Source organism: Sus scrofa, chromosome 7 (assembly GCF_054392235.1).
Source record: "Sus scrofa isolate SSC_HxYL_T2T_F1_AM1 chromosome 7, Sscrofa_HxYL_maternal_Yorkshire_Landrace_v2.0, whole genome shotgun sequence".
Taxonomy (NCBI): Eukaryota; Metazoa; Chordata; class Mammalia; order Artiodactyla; family Suidae; genus Sus; species Sus scrofa.
Genome location: NC_139389.1, coordinates 43,230,797 through 43,250,964, shown reverse-complemented (window position 1 = coordinate 43,250,964; position 20,168 = coordinate 43,230,797). Strand labels below are relative to the sequence as shown.

The 20,168-nt window shown below is 48.0% G+C and overlaps 2 protein-coding genes across 2 annotated transcripts in view; both read left to right on the top strand.

Moving 5' to 3' along the window:
- The window catches only part of MOCS1 (molybdenum cofactor synthesis 1), a 918,787-nt gene that overhangs the window by 653,848 nt on the left and 244,771 nt on the right, over positions 1-20,168 (top strand). The window lies entirely within an intron of this gene.
- Positions 13,198-20,168, top strand: part of KCNK5 (potassium two pore domain channel subfamily K member 5) — a 38,720-nt gene continuing 31,749 nt past the window's right edge. The window contains exon 1 of the mRNA XM_001928254.5: positions 13,198-13,710. Within this exon, the coding sequence (XP_001928289.2) occupies positions 13,525-13,710 (186 nt within the window). The 5' untranslated portion in view covers positions 13,198-13,524. The remainder of the gene's footprint in view (positions 13,711-20,168) is intronic.

Below are 20,168 nucleotides of genomic sequence, written 5' to 3'. Positions count from 1 at the left end.
GCGGCTACAGCTCCGATTAGAGCCCTAGCCTGGGAACTTCAACATGCAGTGGGTATGGCCCTAAAAAAGCCAAAAAAAAAAAAAAAAAGGCAGGGGCCCTGGAATCTGGTCAAGTTAATAACCTGAGAAGGGGAGCCTGCAGCCTGCTTGAAAGACTCTAGTAAAGGTCACTACCTAAAAGTAAGTTTTGTTCTGAACGATATTAAAAACAGAGAGGCTGCACGGGAAAGAAATGTGTCTATACTATAGCAAACACAGTAAATAATCAGTGTCTTCTCTCAGCATAAAATATTCGTCTCCATGATAGAAATCTCCTCTGTAATTAGTTCTATAAAACTCCTGGGAAAAAGACACACTTTAAAATATATATATAACCTCACACCAGTCAGAATGGCCATCATTAATAAATCCACAAGTAACAAGTGCTGGAGGGGCTGTGGAGAAAAGGGAACCCTCCTGCACTGTTGGTGGGAATGTAAACTGGTTCAGCCACTATGGAGAACAGTTTGGAGATACCTTAGAAATCTATACATAGAACTTCCATATGACCCTGCAATCCCACTCTTGGGCATCTATCCGGACAAAACTCTACTTAAAAGAGACACGTGCACCTGCATGTTCATTGCAGCACTATTCACAATAGCCAGGACATGGAAACAACCCAAATGTCCATCGACAGAGGATTGAATTAAGAAGATGTGGTCTATATACACAATGGAATACTACTCAGCCATAAAAAAGAATGACATAATGCCATTTGCAGCAACATGGATGGAACTAGAGAATCTCATACTGAGTGAAATGAGTCACAAAGACAAAGACAAATACCATATGATATCACTTATAACTGGAATCTAATATCCAGCACAAATGAACATCTCCTCAGAAAAGAAAATCATGGACTTGGAGAAAAGACTTGTGGCTGCCTGATGGGAAGGGGAGGGAGTGGGAGGGATCAGGAGCTTGGGCTTATCACACACAACTTAGGATAGATTTACAAGGAGATCCTGCTGAATAGCATTGAGAACTTAGTCTAGATACTCATGTTACAACAGAACAAAGGGTGGGGGAAAAAATGTAATTGTAATGTATACATGTAAGGATAACCTAACCCCCTTGCTGTACAGTGGGAAAATTTTAAAAATTATATATAAAAATATATGTATGTATATATAAATAAATAAATTTTAAAAAATAAAATAATCAGAAGACAAAATGGATATTTAGGATGAAGAAAATGTTTTAAACATAATATTCATACACTGATGACTCCATTTGTAAAATATAATTTACGGGAGAAGGAACCCCACAAAGGCAAAAGTGCCCTTGAAACTCACAGTGTGGGAGTTCCCACTGTGGCACGAGAGGATTGGTGGCATCTCTGCAGTGCCAGGACATAGGTTCGATCTTCCAGCCAGGCACAGGGGGTTAAAGGATCCCGCATTGCCATGGCTTCAGCATAGGTCACACCTGTGGCTCAGATCTGATCCCTGGCCTAGGAACTCTATATGCCAGCAGGATAGCCCCCCAAAAAAAGAAAAAAAGAAGTCACAGTGTGGTCCTAGTATGAGGCCCATGTGGCTGAAGCAGAGAGAGTGGGCTGAGAAGGTGGGGGGGAGATGAAGGTGGCAGGAGATGTGACCCAGAGGGGCGGACAAGGGCTCCGTCTAGACGCCGAGGTAGGAATGTGGGACTTTCTCCAGGATTATTGTCGAATTTATTTCAGGGTGGTGTTGGGTACTTCCTGGCGGGGGGGGGGGGGGGCTGCTTTGTCTGTTTTTGAGGAAGATTGACAGTCACTGACAGTCCCTGCCCAGGACCTGAGTCCATCCAGCTGGTCATGACTTCTGGCACCAGGTGGAGAGGGGAACAGGTGGAGGTGTGGGTGGGCCCAGCGTCTCGCTGTCTGTCCATCAGGGATGGACTTGCTGGCTTTTTTCCCTCTGCTACCTCTGAGCACCTATAGTTCTCACCCGTAGTGGGGAACCTGTCCTATGCAGGAACTTGCTCCTGGCACATGAAGACAATCTCAGCAGGGCTTTCCTTGTGAATTGGGTTTCAGTTTTGAAATCATCTGCAGGGCCAGCCTGGCTGTGCCCCAACAGGTAAAAGTCTGGCTTTGGAGGGACTTAGGACTGGGTGCTGGAGGGGCAGAGTTCATTCATGTTCCACCCTGTCTAAGGGCTCTGAAGCCTCTGCCATCGGACCAGCCTGGGTCCCAATCTTGGCTTCCCCACCTGCCGGACTGGGCAAGTTCCTTTCCTTTCTTTCTTTCTCTTTTTTCCCCCATCTCTCTTTCCTTCTCTCTCCCTCTCTTCTCTCCTCTTCTCTCTTTCTCTCTTTTTCAACCCTGTAGCATATGGAGTTCCTCAGCCAGGGATGAGATCCAAGATACAGTTGCAACCTACGCCATAGAGGCAGCAACACTCAAGCCTTTAACCCACTGTGCAGGCCTGGGGAATGAACCTGCACAGCCATGGTGGAGAGACGCCGCTGATCCCATTGCACCACAGTGGGAACTCCTACGATCCCTTCTTGAGCCTCAGTTTCCTCAAGGGTAAAATGGGGGTAATTACCAGGGTTACTGTAGAGCGTCCTTCTGAGGTTAAATGAGTAGCGTGTTTAGGGGCTGACTGTGTCCCTGGCACATGAGAAGTACACAGTACTGCTAACTCAAATCACGGCATCACTTGTGACAAGTCCCCTCCTCGCCCTGAGAGTAAGGTGGTAAGGGGGAACGGGCGAGATCATTCACCCCAATGTGTTTATCTTCAGTGAGGTCCTTGACACGGACCCCAGTCAATGGCTCTTCCAGACCAGTCCAGCTAGGCTCCCTGCCACAGAGCTAGGAAGATCTGGATGGCTGGTTTAAGGACCAGGGTGCTTAGTGACCAGGGACAAGGATTCTGGTCCCTTGCGATACTAAATGAAAGCTGTTATGCGCTACAAGCCCCATAATAAGGTACTGGATTCCAAGCCTCTGGAGCCCCAGCGCCTGGTGAGCCATTGCCCAGAAACGCGTGTCTCAGGACACTAGGGCCAAAGTCCTGTTTATTGCCCAGCTCGCTCTTGGGCGTTGGCTCAGGAGACAGAAATTCCAGGAATCCTGGTTTCTCCTTCCCCTTGGCATCCTCCTCCCCCCTCCTCCCCTCCTCCGCCCCCTTCTCCACCAATCCTCAGGCCCCTCTCTCATTTGGTGGACAAGTGGCCAACTGTTTCTGGGATCCTTATGTCTCTGGGGGGCCGGGGAGGGCAGGGGAAGGGAGGGGAGGGTGGCCACGTTGGGGCGGGATGGGGCTGTCTCAGCGCTGAGACGGTGGATCTGGATGCAGCCTTTCTGGGTTTGCGTAGAGCAGCCAGGGGGTGAGGGAGGCTGGGGAGGCAGGTGGGGGAAGAGGCTCATAGGTGAGAGCCCAGGGCTCTGGCCATGAGGGATGGGCCACAGATTATCCTGGGCGACAAACTCCAGAACACTGAAGGTGTTGCCTGCTGCCCCTGCCCCCGCCTTCTCTCTCGTCCCCACTGTCTCACCTCTGGCCATCCCCTCCTAAAGGACACAGCTGCCCGTGTGGGCACTTGAAAGTGCTACACTGGTCAGGACGCTTGCCTGCTTCAAGCCCTTCCAGGCAGAGTGCTTAAACTTATTTTTGTTTCACACACTCCTCTGACTGTCCAGTGAAGACTGCGGACTTCTTCCTAGCAAAACATTTTTAAATGCCTAAAATAAAATGTACAGTGTTACAAAGGCAGCCAATTGTATCAAAAGACCAATATCAAAATACGTCTTAAAAATAATGCTTAATTTATATGCATTATAGGTAATAAGATATATGGTTTTTAATTGACATGTATTACAAATTATAGCAGTGGGTCTGATAACTGACATACTTTTGTGTGTAACAATATGGGTGATAAAGTCTTGGAGGTTGCTAAGGCTACTCCGATTTGTTGTGAAGAGGATGCTAAATTTCAGATAGAGGTTAGTGCAAATAAAGATGTAAAATATGGAGTTCCCTGGTGGCTCAGTGGGTTAAGGAACCAGCATTGTCACAGCTGTGGCTTGGGTCACTACTGGGCTTGGGTTTGATCCTTGGCCCAAGAACCTCTACGTGCCTCAGGCTCAACCAAAAAAAAGTACCTAATTGTTATCACTACAGGCAAATTTGAAAATGCAAACTAGCTCCCCTGATCCCCCCCTTTCTCCACTCACCTTTCTCCTCTTCTAGTCTCCTCATCAACCGGTTCTACTCAACCACCGGGAATCTCCCTTTCCAAAAGCTGCTTATAGAATCACCCAGCCAGGAAACAGCTCTGATGGAAGGTGAGGGTGGGGCATTTCCCATGATACATCAGAACTTGTAAAAGTTTAGGTGGATTCCTGCATAGGTGCATTTTTCTGAGAAAATGTCCATAAATACTCAAAGTTGTGACAAAAACAAACAAAAAAAGGTTAAGAGCCATAGAAGTAAAATGTTAGCGTCTTAATGCCATACTCCTTCCCTGAGTTTGAAACGAGGTCTTAGGGAGAGAGCAGTATTCAACCCAAAGGAATGACTTTCAAATGGTAGAATTTCAAGGGTCAATGACAATTGGAGAGAAAGGTTTGGAGGTGGAGTCCATAATACTGCTGTGTGAATTTAAAAATGACCCCATCCGGTGTTCCCATGTGGTTCAGTGGCTTAAGAACAACTAGTATCCATGAGGACACAGGTTTGATCCCTGGCTTCGCTCAATGGGTTAAGGATCTGTAGTCTGCAGACATGGCTTGGATCTGACATTTCTGTGGCTGTGGCATAAGCCCCCAGCGGCAGCTCTAATTCAACTCCTAGCCTGGAAACTTCCATATGCCACAGGTGTGGCCTTAAAAAGACCTAAATAAATAAATAAATAAGACCCCATCTAAGGAATAGCTTCAGGTAACCTCTGAACTGGTTGGAGTGGAGTCTCTCTTGTTACTGAGTTGTTTTAGGGGCAGTAGAAATTTTAGATGTTGCCGCACAGCCATGAACTTCTAATCTTCCCTTTTTAAGGAAAAGGCTGGGAAATGGCAAGAGACCCATCTGAAATCTCCAAATACAAATAACTCAGAATCAGCTCTCAAGCTCCACCCTTAACTTATAAGGTTTGTCCGCGGCTTAACGGGCTCTCAGAGTGAAGGACAGGTTGTTTAAAGCAACTGAAATGCTGCCAAGGCAACCCTTATCTGACTTAATTATTGTCACTGAGCCATATCTTTCTCCTCAATGCCCGGCTAATTCTTGTAACTTCGAGTATCTTACATTGGATTTACAAGTTCAGTTTTCACTACTTTTTTAAAAAATTGTGGTTTTACCTTCAACCTTCTACATAACATGAAATTTACCATCTCAGCCACTTTCAAGCGGGCGGCATAGCAGTGTTAATTCAATGCATTTTTGTTGTCCATCAGACCCCTCGAACTTGTAACCGAAGGTCTATACCCAATGAGTCCTTCTTTTTTTCCCCTCCTCCAGCTCCTAGCCATGACTATTTCACTTTCCATTTCTAGGATTTTTGACCACTTTAGAGACCTCATAAATGTGCAATATTGGTCTCTCTTGTGTTTGGCTTACCTCCCCTTTCATCCATGTTATAGCACAGACAGGCTTTCCTTCCCTTTTAAGGCTGAATAATATTCCACTGTATGTGTACACCATTTTCACTACCTCTTTTTTTTTTTCTTTACTAAACTATCTTGCTCTGAGATTTCATCGTGTGCTGTGGTTTTATTTTGTTTTTCCTGGTGTAAAACACAGACGTGGCCTCATCATGTACCCTGAGTTTACCACTTGAAACTTTTCTAGTTGAATGAGCAGAGGATTTGCAGACTTGTAACAGATACTTTGCCTAGGTTTCTAAATGATCCATTAGAAACAAAGCAAGTTTATAAATTAACTGATAATCTTTCGTAATGCAGGCTATTTTATAAGGCATTTAAAATTGTCTCTCTTCCAAACACTACGGCAAGCACGAAAATGAAAATAAAACTTTTTGAACTCTTGAGCTGAGAGCTCTAGGTTTGTTTTTGTTTTTGTTTTTAAGGAAACAAGTTTTTCAAGTGATGTTGAACCACTTTATTCTCTTAGGGCTTTTTATATGCCTCCTTATTATCAGCCATGACTTTCAGAGGGGGCTTATTCCCTTTGAAATTCCTAAACAGAATAAAAATAGAAATAATCCTAAGCAGAAGTAAAAGACTAAATGTCTTAACATTATGAAAGGACCATCAAACGTTCATTCACCCAGAGGATAAATCCCTCACCTAACTGAACGGAGGAATAAGCGAAGGTGGGTGACCATCCTTTTGTGGCCAGAGTTTGGGGAGCGTGGCCTTGGGGAAAATAACTAACCTGCTGGGCCAATTTCTCACCTGGGACCAGATGAAATTAGTAATCAGTTGCTCCCAAGGGGAAACTCAACTCCATTCTCAAAGCCCATTGCTTTTCAGTAGGTGCCTCCCTCGGAGGTGATTACCATCCATAAGCATAATAATAAAGCCACTGAAATGTATTTCTTAGCAGTGTGAGGACACACTCCCTCAGCCCCTTATACAGACTTTTTCCTTTTCTGTCCCTGAGGCTCAAGTGGTCCCGACTTTCACCGGTTTCGGTACAGTTTTACTTCCCAAAGCGCCCCCTGGCTGCGGTGCTGAGAATGGGCATAGCTCCTGACCTCCGTCGGGAATTGTTCCGAATGTGTGGATGGGGCCACGGAGTGAGGGAAAGGGCAGAGGAGGGGAGGAGAACGTTCAACGCGGAAGGAGCCAAGGAAGGAGGCAGGAGCAGGGGGAATGGAGAGCCGTGTTAAGGGGGGTGGGAAAAATGCAAGAAGGTAAGGAAGGGGCCATGGAAGGAGGTGGGGGAATGAGCATGACCTAGAGGGGGCAAGAAAGAGGAGGGGTTGGGGAATGGAGAAGCAGGCAACATGGAAAGACAGAGAAAGTAGAAATTATAAAAACTTCGAATAAGGACCCATTCATCCCAAAGCCTTGTGCAGTGTTTTTGTGAGACAGTGAAACTGAAATAGGAAGAGGCCCTTTATTTTCTTAGGAAGAGAACGCAGACCGGAGGTGGGAGAGGAATGGGAGAGAATTTTCCAACCAGAGGGAGAGGCTATGGGCTCTCAGACCGCCCCCACCCCACACCGGATGAACTGTTCACACCACAGTCCCTGACTTTCTCTACCAGACAGGGGGTGTCTGGGACAGAAGCCTGGTCTCCCTACAGCCTGAGGGCTGGATTAACAGTGCAGGGTGATGGGAGGTGGGCAGAAGGTGAGGAAGAGGGGTCTGTCTAGGGTGGGCGAGGGGGGCTCTGACTGGGGAGTGGGGGGGTCTCCAGAGGGAGCCAGGCAAGCATCGCGGAACCTGGGGCATCCTGCTCTAGGCTCCCAGGACGCACACCTGGTGCCTTAAAGAAGAGACTAGGAGTTCCAGTCGTGGCTCAGCAGTAATGAACCCCACTCGTATCCACCAGATGCGTGTTCCATCTCTGGCCTCACTCAGTGGGTTAAGGATCCAGCGTTGCCGTGAGCTGGGGTGTAGGTCACAGATGCAGCTCAGATCCTGCATTGCCGTGAGCTGTGGTGTGGCTTGGATTTGGCGTTGCTGTGGCTGTGGTGTAGGCCAGCAGCTAGAACTCCGATTGAGTTCTTACTTGCTTAAGTTACTCACCTGTTACTTAAGTTAGAACTTAACGTTGCAGATGCAGCCCTAAAAACCAAAAAAAAAAAAAAAGAAAAAAAGAGATAGAGAGAGAGACTAAAGGAGACACACCCACAACCCCAGCTCTTTCCTTCAACTCTGCATCCCTAGGCCCTGTGCACCAGCCTGATCTGGAGATGCTACAGATACCACCTTAGCCCCCAAGGAAAAACTATCCTAACTTTTGACTCCTGAGCAAAGAACTCCCCTCTCCCAATAGAAAAAAAAAAAAAAAGGCCTTGGCCAGGGGTCCGTGCATAGCCTACTGCTCCACCTGACCCCCGCCCCACCCCACAGAGGCCCCAGGGGGTCAGAGCCAGCCCTTGATACAGAGTGCTGCTGAGAGGGTGCCCCCTCCCCCACTCCCGACTGCTGCTGGCTGAGGGGCCTTGCACCAACCAACCCACTCAAGCTTGGGTTTCCTCACTGCAAAGCGGGTGTCATGATGGGCCCTGCTTAAGATGCATGGAAAGGATGTAGTAGCCTGAGTTTCTAGGTTTTTGTTTTTAATTCTGAGGGAGGGCCCCTTGCCCACAGCCTGTGGAAGTTCCCAGGCCAGGGAGCGAAACTGAGCGACCACAGTGATGATGCTGGATTCTTAACCCACAGCACCACCAGGAAACTCAAGGATGTAGTAGCCTGAGGTTTATGAACACTTGGTAAGTGGCAGCAAGGTGGGTGAGAAATATCCTGGGTGAGTTTTTGTTTTGTTTTGTTTTGTTTTTATTTTTTTTTTTTTTTGTATTTTTAGGGCCACACCCAAGGCATATGGAGGTTCCCAGGCTAGGGGTCCAGTCGGAGCTGTAGTCGCTGGCCTATGCCACAGCCACAGCCAACGCAAGATCAGAACCACGTCTGTGACCTACACCACAGCTCACGGCAATGCCGGATCCTTAACCCACTGAGCGAGACCAAGAATCAAACCCATGTCCTCATGGATGCTTGTTAGGTTCATTAACCACTGAGGCACGATGGGAACTCCTTGTTTTATCTAAAAGAAAATTAATTTGAATTTGGTTGTGATGGTTGTTGTACACCTCTAAATGTAATAAAATTCCTTAAATAATAAAAAATTAATTTGGTTAATTTTTAAAACTCAGGTATAGTTGATACTTCACATTATATTACTTTCAGATGCACAACATGATTTGTTATTTGTATATGTGGCAAAATGGTCACTATGATAAGTCAAGTTAGCATGTCATCATACATAGTTATAAAAATTTGTTTTTCTTTCTTGTGATGAAAACTTCTAAGATTTACTCTCTTCGCAATGCTCAGATTCCAAAACGCAACACGGTATTATTTATAGTCACCATGCTGTCTGCCTGTTACATCTAGAACTTATTTATTTTGTAATTGAAAGTTTATATTTTCTAACCCCTTACACAAGCCCCATCTCTGGCAACCACCAGTCTGTTCTCTGTATTTATGAGTTTGTTAAGTGGTGGGGAGTTTTTTTGGTTTTGGGGTTTTTTTTGGTTTTTGTTTTGTCTTTTTAGGGCCACACCTGCTGCATATGGAAGTTTCCAGGCTAGGGGTCCAATCAGAGCTGCAGCTGCTGGCCTACACCACAGCCACAGCAATGCTGGATCCCAGCTGGGTCTGTGACCTACACAGCAGTTCACGGCAATGCCAGATTGCCCACTGAGCGAGGCCTGGGATTGAACCCACGTTCTCATGATTGCTAGTCAGGTTTGTTACCGCTGAGCCACAACCGGAACTCCCATGTTAGGTGTTTTTTTATTTTTTTAATTCTATACATAAGTGAGATCAAATGACACTTGTCTTCTTTGTCTGACTTATTTCGATTAGCGTAATAACCTCTAGGTCTATCTGTATTGTGGCAAATGGCAAGATTTTCTTTTTTTTTTTTTTTCCTTTCTTCCTTCCTTCCCCTCTGTCTGTCTCTCTCTTTCTTTTTTGGCTGAATAGTATCCCATTGTATGCATATACCACACTGTATGCATTCATCTGTCAGTGGACACTTAGGTTGTTTCCATGTATTGGCTATTGTAAATAATGCTACAATGAACATAAGGATGCATTTTTTTTTATTTTTTTCGAGTATTTTTATTTTTTCAAGTGCACAAGGGTTCTCTTTTCTCCACATGTTGGTCAACACTGGTTATTTGTTGTCTTTTTGATGGCAGCCATTCTGACAGGTGTAGGGTAATATCTCACTGTGGTTTTGATTTGCATTTCTCTAATGATTAGTGATGTTGAGCATCTCATCTTTTCATGTACCTATTGGGCACCTGCATGTCTTCTTTGGAATAATGTCTATTCAGAGTCTCTGTCTTTTTTTTTTTTTTTTTTTTTTAACGGCCACACCTGCAGCATATGGAAGTTCCCAGGCTAGGGTTTGAATTGGAACCGTGGCTATCACCCTATACCACAGCCAAGGCAATGCAGGATCTGAGCTGCATCTGCAACCTGTACTGCAGCTTGCAGCAACACCAGACCCTTTACCCACTGAGCAAGGCCAGGGATGGAACCTGCATCCTTATGGATACTATGTCTGGTTCTTAACCTGCTGAGCCACAATGGGACATCCCTCTCTCTATTTTATAATTGCATTGTTTGTGTTCAATGATATTGTGCTGTATGAGTTCTTTGTATTTTTTGGATATTAACTCCTTATCAGATAAATGATTTGTAATATTTTCTCCCATTCAAAATGTTGCTTTTGGAGTTCCTGTTGTGGCTCAGCAGAAACGAATCTGGCTAGCATCCATGAGGACACAGGTTCAATCCCTGGCCTTGTTCAGCGGGTTAAGGATCTGGCTTTGCCGTGAGCTGTGGTACAGGTCACAGACATGGCTCAGGTCTGGTGTTGCTGTGGGCTTGCTGCAGCTATGGTGTAGGCAGCTACAGCTCCAATTGGACCCCTAGCCTGGGGATTCCATATGCCAAAGGTGTGGCCCTAAAAAGACAAAAAAAAAAAAAGCTTTTTCTTTTTCATTGTTGATTATCTCCTTTGCTGTGCAGAAACATTTCATTTGATGCAGTCCCACTTGTTTGGTTTCATTTCTGCTGCTTCAGCTTTTGGAGTCAGATTCAAAAAGTTATTGGTCAAGGATCTTACCACTTATGTCTTCTTCTGGGAGTTTTTTGTTGTTGCTGTTTGGTTTTGGCTGCACCTGAAGCATATGGAAGTTCCTGGGCCAGGATCAAATCTGAACCTCAGCTGCTATCTATGCCAAAGCTGCGGCAGCATCAGGTCCTTAACCAACCATGAACTCCATCTCATGATTTAGTTCTTACATTCAAATTATTTCATGATTTCTTACATTCAAATCATTTAAAAATTTTTAAATTTACATTGATTTATAGTGTTGTGCCAATTCCTACATTCCAATCTTTAGTCCATTTTGAGTTAATATATATGTATATTTTTTTGGCCACGCCTATGCTGGTGGAAGTTCCTGAGACTGGAGTTGCACCAAAGCTTTAACCAGAGCCACAGCAGTGACGATGCTGGATCCTTAACCTGCTGAGCAAGGAAATTCATATTCTGAGTTACTCTTTGTGCGTGGTGTAAAACAGTAGTCTAGTTTCATTCTTTTGCATGTGACTGTCCAGTTTTCCCAACACCATTTATTGAAAAGACTATCCTTTCCCCATTGAATATTCTTGACTCTTTTGTTGTAAATTAATTGACCATATGTGTAGGCTCCCTTTTCCGTTCTAGCATCTGAGTCATTTTGATGCCAATACCTTACTATTTTTATTACTATAGCCTTGAAATATAGTTTCCAGCTTTGTCCTTTTTTTCTTAAGATTGCTTTGACTATTCTAGGTCTTTTGTGGTTGTATAATTTAGGATTGTTTGTTCTGTTGTGAAAAATGCCACGGGATTTTTTTTTTTTTTTTTTTTTGGTCTTTTTATGGCCAAACCCATGGCACACAGAAGTTCCCAGGCTAGGGGCTGAATAAGAGGTGCAGCTGCAGGCCACAGCCACAGCCACAGCAACGTCAGATCCTTAACCCACTGAGCAGGGTCAGGGATATGACCTGAGTCCTCATGGATACTTGTCTGGTTCATTACCACTGAGCCACAAAGGGAGCTCTGCCATTGGAATTTTAATAGAGCCTGCACTGAGTGTGTAGATTGCCTGAGGAAGGCTGGCCATTTAACAATATTAATTCTTCCAATCCACGAGCATGGGATATCTTTCCATTTATTAGTGTCTTCTTCAACTTCTATCATTGGTGTCTCACGGTTATCGGTGTACAAGTCTTTCATCTCCTTGGTTAAATTTATTTCTAGGTATTTTATTCTTTTTGATGCAATTATAAATAGAATTGTTTTCTTAATTTCTGACAGTTCATTACTAGTGTATGGAAACACAACAGATTTTTATATATTGATTTTGTATTCTGCAAGCTTATTAAATTTGTTGATTGGTTCTAGTAGTTTGTTGGTGGAGTCTTTGGGGTTTTCTATATACAATATTACGCCATCCGTAAATAGTGACAATTTTACTTCTTTTTTTTCCAAATGGATGGACTTTAATTCTTTTTCTTGCTTAATTGCTCTGTCTAGGACTTCCATTGGGTGTGCGCCTTTGACAAACATGTTTTTGACAAATTCATAAATTCATTTACTCCATTGCACAAATGTATGAGTGTCTGCTATGTAACAGGTACTGGGAATATGTCATGGAACAATCCAGACTACAAGCCTCAGCTGTCATCACTTTAGTGTTATGCATTAGAAGGAATTCAGTGCTAGGAAGAAAATAAGACGAGGGGAATAAAGAGTGTGTGTGTGAGTGTGTGTATCTGTGTGGTGGTGGTGGTGGTAGTGGTGGGATGTTTGCAATTTCAAATATGCTTGGGAATAAGAAAGAGGTCAAATGTTTCCTGTAGAGTTGCAGCGCGTTTATGGGGAGGGGGTACGAACAGTGCTGCCTCTGACTGCTCTTTCCCTGATGTGGGACAGTCTGGTCTCACCAGGGGAAGCGAGAATGGGGTGAGAGGGAGGAGTCATGCCTTTGGGGCTGGTTTAGTTCCTGACATGTTCTGATTCTCTACATCCTCTCCAGTCCCTTTCTAACGTCCTTTCCCCAGTCTTATAGGAAGGTGTGTGAGACAGAAAGAGACTGAGAATTAAGCTTTCTTGGCAGAAACATCAGTAAATGACTTATAACGAAAATAACAGCAGTAATAATTTCCTGACCGCAGTCGTTAGGTACACTCTCATTTTAGCTAACGCCCCAGCACTAGTAAGAAAGACGGGTCCAGGAGGCCACAACCCCTGGGGCTGGCGGGGCAGGCAGGCCAGCCTGGTGAGGTTCCACGGAGCGCAACCGGCGCAGCTTTTGTCCTGCACCTAGCGGTGACTCTAGGACCTGCCGCGGGGCCTGCGTGGGGCGGGGCCTGAATGGGGGCGGGCCCTCGTCTGGCCCCTCCTCCTCGGGCAGAGCTCCCCGGGGCTTGGGTTAAAGAGGCGCGCGCGGAGGCGGCGCGTTGCATAGTGCATTGGCGCGCGGAGAGGTGGCCCACGTGTCTCCTGGGAAGCCGGTCTCGGGATCCCCTACTCCTTTCGCCCCCGCGATCCAGGGCGCCCCCTTGGCCCCCTTGGTGTCCGCCCACCCCCGGCCCGCGTGAAGAGGGCCTGCATAGTTTCCCCAGCTCAGTGGGCCAACTTCGAGGAGCAACTTTGTCGGTGGAGCGGCGCCGGGGGGGAACGGGGCACTGCGCATGCGGAGCTCCAAATTCAAACAGCTGTTTCCAGAGGCTGGTGGAGCCGCTGGGGCTAGTGGAGCCTTTTCCCAGGAGACAGCCTCTCCGGAGCCATGGTAGACCGGGGCCCTCTGCTCACCTCGGCTATCATTTTTTACCTGGCCATCGGGGCGGCGATCTTCGAGGTGCTGGAGGAGCCGCACTGGAAAGAGGCCAAGACAAACTACTATACGCAGAAACTGCGTCTGCTCAAGGAGTTCCCGTGCCTGGGCCAGGAGGGCCTGGACAAGATCCTGCAGGTGAGCTGAAGGTTTAGGAGTGCTGAAGGGGAGCCCCTCGCAGCTTTGGCTGACCCTCAGTCCCAGGAGGTGGTCCTGGGGGGTGACCGCAGAGGATGTATCACCATATGTCTGACTGCTGGAATCTGTCGTTCACCCGTGGAGACAGGAGTTACCCACGTGCGCAGAGATTTCTTGGAACCCAGTTTGTACGGAGGGAAGAATTTAGGCTTGACCCGCGAGTGAACCGGGCCCCGTAGTGGTTCGGTGTGGCTGTGCGGTTACCTCTGTGGTTGGAGAAGGCTGTGGGTCGGATAAAGGGGTTTATCTTTCTTCGGAGGCGCTCACAGAATTCGGGAGACCTGCCGGTTGCCACCCCCTTGCGTCTCCACCTCCCAGCTCAGGGGCCCTTGCCGTACCCAGCCGACTTTTTCTCGGCTTTTCTTCACCAGCCTGGGCGAGTGGCGTGAGGCTCCCCCGCCCCCGCAGGGCTCAGGGGGGCCCCCAGGGCGCTGTCGGGCCTGAGCCCCAGGGGTGGGGGCTGGTGGCTGGAATGTTGGGGACGCGCACAGGCTTCCGGAGAGGCTTCTGTCGCGGACATCCCCGAGGGCCTTGAGGTTAAACTTTGTGAGAGTAACAGGTCGAACAAAAGAACAAAAGGCCTCTTGGGGGAACGGGGTGTCCCTTTTCGGGTGAAGGGGCAGAGGAGAGCTTGTGCAGCATGGGAGATGGTGGGAGACTTTCTCCTTCGTGTTGGCATTGGTTCATACGGCCTATGGATGGTATTGACCTCCCTTGGATGAACTGTGGGGCTGACCAATTTGGGCCAATTTGGGTACCAAGGCCCCCTGTGCCAGTTTCTCCAAGGCGCTCAGCCTCAACCACCACCTAGCCGTCTTGGCCTGCAGTAATGGCCTTGCTTCAGTGGAATGACCAGGCCTGGGTAAGAAGGCTCTAGATTGTGAGGCGGAGTAGAGGCAGATTGTCCAAGGTGTTACATTCTCTTGGGGTGAAAGATGCCAGAAAGAAGGTTTGATGAGGAGCATTTAACCCACAACAGTACCACATACTCGATGGCCGTGTAGTTGTCTCTCATTTTCCTCGCCTTACTTTTCTCGTATGTAAAATGGACATGAACCCCGTCTTCATATGTCTTTCCTGCCCTGGACTGTTGGAAGGTTGAAAGCATTGGGAAATGTGAAGATGTCTTGCCTGTGGTACCCCTTTTTTTGTCCCCCAATCAGGTGAGCATATACGCGCCTACTGGCAGCCTGCAAATGTAGACCTGTTTTCTGAGAGGCTGGTGGAAGGGGAGGTTTAAGCCGCCAGGTTGGGTGTTGAATTTTAGTGCAGTTTCCTGCCTGGGAGCAGTTCCCAAAGCTGGAGGGGTTGGGGGGGAGGGGGGATGAGGCTTGGGGGTGGTGACAGAATGAGCTTCAGAAGGGGGTTGGGTGTTTTAGCTCCTAATAGCAGAAGTTCCGGGCTGCCAGGCCTTCCTTGGGTTGGGTTTCTGGCCAATGCGTCCCTGTGTGTTGAGGAGGGGGTAGTCATTTTATAATTTCCCTTGAGGAAACAATTCTTCTGGAGAACGAGTTGTTGTTTACTTTGCTCCAGGGCTTTGTTTAGAGGGGGGAAGAAGGCAGGCGGGATTGATAAAGAATCGAGCTGCCCTCGAAGTGTTTCCCTCTTTGCTGCTCCTCTGACACTGCAGGGGAAGGAAGGAAAGAATTCAAGGCTGAATGTGGGAAAATAAACTTCAAAACACGAGGAGAAGGGAAAGGGCGGGGGAGTCGAGGTGAGGCAGCCGAGTGCAGCTGGTGGTCATAGCTTTGGAGGTTAGACGATTCTCTTAAGGTGTTGGAGTAAGCAGGATGCCTGGAATTTTTAAGGTCCTGTTAAACTCGCCAAAAATTACCCCCGCAAAAGCCGGCAGGTAACTTTAGGAAAAGGATTTGGGTATCAGGCCCGTCTGATTTGGAGGTGATTATGGACAGGCCTGTCTCCATCCCCGGCCAAAAAACTCTCAAGCTGTTTTCAACTTGGCGAGTCCTGTCTTCACAGAAAAAACTCTAGAAGTGAGAACGGACCGATGGAAGCATTTTTGCGAGCATCACTCTCAGTCTGCAGAAACCTGCCTGCTCTGCTTTCTGATCTGTGGCTTGGAGCGCTTGCTTCAGGCCTCAGGAAATTGGCTTAAGGAAAAAAATGAAAACTCGAAAATCCTCTTTCCCATCTGGCTGCCCTGGCATTTTCCACCTGAGTTCTGTGTTTTATCAGCTTCCGAATCACCTTTGTAATCCAAAAAGAGTCCCTCGTTAGGAATTCCTGGGGTAGGGGCTGCCCTCTCCAGGGCTCTTGGAAGGGAGGTGGGGTGCAGCCTGGTTTGGGGTTTTCCTTAGAGTGGGCGTTGTGCGTGTGCTTTTAAAGGCACGAGAAAGGGAGTTAAGGCACCCTTCTTTAGAGCTTTGGAAATAGTCCCTGACTTGTCAGGTGCTTCCTCCAGGTTCTTGCTGTGGTTGAACCGAGGCGGAGAAGGCTGCTTTGAAACAAACGCTCAGCGCCCCTCTGGCCTTGGACCACGTGATTGCCCTCCTTCCTGCCTGCAGAACCGCCTTGAACCCTGGCTCTCATGCCGGCTCCCCCAGCCTTTTCCTAAATTGCAGAGGCTCCCACCAGGGCGGTTGGCATTGACCGAGAGGGCCTGGCCTTGTTGGGCGTTGTGGGCGGTAACATGCATTTTATGAGAGCGGGCACAGGCTGCTTTTGCCCTCTGGCTTGGCCATCTACCCATCAAACCATTTAACTTGGCCTCTCCTCTCCCATCAGCAGAACGAGGGTCTGATGAGGATCAAGTGAAGTCGGAGCAGTGGGCATTGGGCATGTGTCGGTGTAACAGGGGAGCAAGCCTGTCTCCCTCTGTTGCATGCACTGAGCACACACTGACCGGGGCAACCTGCAGAGTGCTTTACCTGCATCAGTCAGGTACCCTTTACAGCACCCTTACTTGTTCAGATAAGGAAGCTGAGGCTCAGGGGAATTACAGGAGGGCGCGGGCTGGGGGTGGAACCTGGACAGGCTGCCTCCAGCGCCCGCTCCTGGTACACCCTTGCTCCCTGCCTCGAGCCTGTGAAACTGTTGAGTGGTCCGTCTGTTGGTGAGCTTTGTAAATTGTTTCAGCTGGACTCTGCTCTGCCGGGAAATCTATTTTCTCTTTCCCCTAGAACAGGCATGGGCACGCAGGCGCGTCTTCTGTGTCGTGCCTGGCCGAGCCGGCACCTCCTCCCAAACCGAGTTAAGCAGCTCGCCACCCCACCCCGCTTCTCCTTCCGAAGCACGGAAAACTAGAGGGTTGGGATGCGGGGGAAGAACGAACCTTTCTCAACCTTGCAGGTGCAGCCCGCCAACCCCGCACCAGAACTTTGAATAAGCACTTTACAGACATTCTGATTTTAATCTTGTCTTGCTGGCCACTCCCTTTCATACATGAGGACGTGAAAAGATGGGCTTATTGGCCCAGGATCTTACAGTACGGGATCAAGTTTCAAAGTGAAGTGTGTTGTGTTCCCAAGCAGATGGAAATTAGCCAACAGGCATTGATGAGGCGCCTGCTGTGTGCCGGCCGGCAAGGCATTGGGAGTGCAAAGATGAATTGGACACGGCCAAGCTCAGACTGGCCGGCTGGGGAGAAGGATGAAAAAAGTCCACCGACACAAGGCAGTGTAGCAGGACCTCCAGGTCCAGCCTGAGGGGTTAGGGAGGGCTCTCCGGAGGGGATGACCTTCAGCCAGGGTGGGGTCTTGGAATTAGGAGGGTCTAGCAGAGAAAAGAGGGGGAAGAAGGGCCTAGCAGTGGGTGTGAAGGGAGACTGGGGCCTTCGTGCTGTGGCTCCTGAGAGTCCTTTCTCTCCTGCGGGTGCGGTGGGGGTCACCCCAGGCCCTGATTTTCACCGGGGTACCCCATCCCGTTCTAGCTGCCCAGGTCTCCAAAGCTCTTAAATCCTGCTGGCTTCCTGACCTGCGCTGTTCTATTCGCAGGTTTCCCTTGGGTACCAGCCCTCCCTCCTGTTACTTTCTGGACTCTTCGTGCAACCAGAGTTGCACATGGTCCAGCCCCTAGTAGTCGTAAGGCTGATTCTGATTTTGAGGTCCTGACAGCCTGTTATTCACAGCAATCCTCCCCCTAAAATTTAAAATCGTTTAACTATGGATTGTGCAGTAACATGACCTCTGACCAAAAAACTCAGACTGGGCCCAGAACTTGAATTTTTTTGTTGTGGCTTTTTTGGAGAACCGAGGGTTAACATGAAAACCTCTTTTGTTTCAAGCCTTGTTGGAAATTGTAAAGCTCACTGGTCCACTTAACTGCCTTTGTAAGTAAGGGGAACACAATAGATCTTTTGATTATCCAGGATCGTGGAGGCCTCCGGGTCATTCGTTCGAAATTGAACTCATGTTCGAAAATTGAACTCTCACAGCGTAGGACTGCAGGAGTGGAAAGTGGAGAGGTTTGGGATTTTGAGAGGAAATAGAAGAAAGAGGTTCCTTCCTAAAGGGTCCTTTTCTTAAGTTCTGCTGAGGGCAGCCAAGGAAGAAAACTTTTTTTTTTAATTGATAAGTCTGCTTTAGTTAACTTCTTTGGTTAGAATTTTAACAGTTAAGGTGAATTGTTATTGCATTGTTCTGAGAGTTTTACTGGAGCCCTTAGGATGATTGTGGGTAGCAGGGTCATAGGGGCTTATGAGGGGAGAGATTAGTAAGTGTTGAAAGGTTCTAGTGGGGTGGGGGGGGCAGGGGCGGGTGTCCTCTAAGAGGGGGTGCCAGGGAGCTGATGACTGCTGCTTTTAAGTCTTTTCCTGGGGTTTTGCCCTATTTATAGTCTGGCGTTTAAAAGGAACAGTTCTCTGGTTTTGGATGCTGTGCTCTGCTGGCTCTGACCCCAGGCCAAGAGCTTTCATCTTGAACTTGGTTGTTTGCTGTTAGATTGGCCTCAGCCTCTGAACTCTTTGTGTGCAGTGAGGGGGGTGGGGAGTGGGGGGGCAGGGGGCAAGGAAGTACGATGCTCTGGGGAGCAGGGAAGCTGGGCTTGGTGCCTCAAGACCTGATTGGCCTGAGCTGGAGTGATAGAGGCCAGGTAAGGTCGGTGACCACAGGAAAGCTTGTGGAATGGGTTCACCTCCTCATGGTCCTTCTGCGGAGGAGAGAAGTAGAGGGGAGTCCCCTTGGAGATGTCCCCGAGAGTCCCCGGGGCCCCTGGAATAAGTGGAGGAGCCCTGACCTGTCTCTCCTCCCCAAGGATGGGTTGACGTGGAGAAGAGGCCATCCTGCCCTCGGCAGGGATCTTCCTCCAAGGCCACCTGCCGCACCACCGCAGGCCCCTTGCCGTTGCTGAAAGAGTCACCATCTAAGCTGATGGTTATGGGGGGCTCCTGAAGAAATGTCGTAACAGCGCCCTCACAGGTTGCTGAGAACGGTGCTCGGCACATAGTAAGCATGCAGTGGGTGTGAGCTGCTTCTGCCACTGACCCTGCTGCAAGAGGCCCCTGCTATGTGATGGGGCTGTCCATGCACAAGCACAGTGGGCCTAGAATCAGGAAGACCTTCCTAGAGCAGCAGAAATGTCAACCAACTCCTTATTATTATCGTAAAAAAATATGTAACAAAATTTGCCGTCTTGACCTTCTTTGAGGGCTGTTCAGGAGTGATAAGTATATTCATATTACTGGGAAACAGATCCCCCCAATTTTTTCATCTCGCAAAACAGAAACTCTGGACCTGTGAAACAACTCCCCGCTCCCCCTCTCCCCAGTCCCTGGTAACTGCCATTCTGCTTTCTGTTTCTGTGAACTTGACTATCACAGGTACCTTATAAGTGGAATCATACAGTATTTGTCTCTCTCGCTCTCTTTTTTTTTTTTTTTTTTTTTTTTTTTCTTTTTTGGCCACACCCGAGGCGTGCTGAAGTTCCCGGGCCAGGGATCGAACCCATGCCACAGCAGTGACCCGAGCCATAGCAGGGATGATGCCAGACCCTTAACCACTAGGCTGCCAGGGAACTTCAGTATTTGTCTTTTTGTGGAAAGTGGTGCAACCACTGCAGAAGACAATATAGAGGTTCCTCAAAGACGTTACAACTAGAATGACCGCATGATGCAGCAGTTCCACTTCAGGGTATATATAGCCACCGCATCTTTAACAAGCTAGAGAGAGGAGGGCCTGTGGTGGATCTTTCTTCACCACAGCCCTCAGGGAGGTGTACACCTGTGAGGCGATGCGGGGCTGCAGCCACATGGCCGAGGGGTGAGGGTCAGATGACCAAGCTCTCCGGGTTTAGCTAAAGAATTTGAATTCACCAAATATTGGCAGTTTGCAAGTAGGGAAGTGAACGGCACTTCAGAAGCGTTCTTCCTTTACAGCTGTTTGCAGCTTAAAAGAAGAGGACTGTTCTACTTTAAAATAACGGCGTTTCTGTGGGCTGATCCT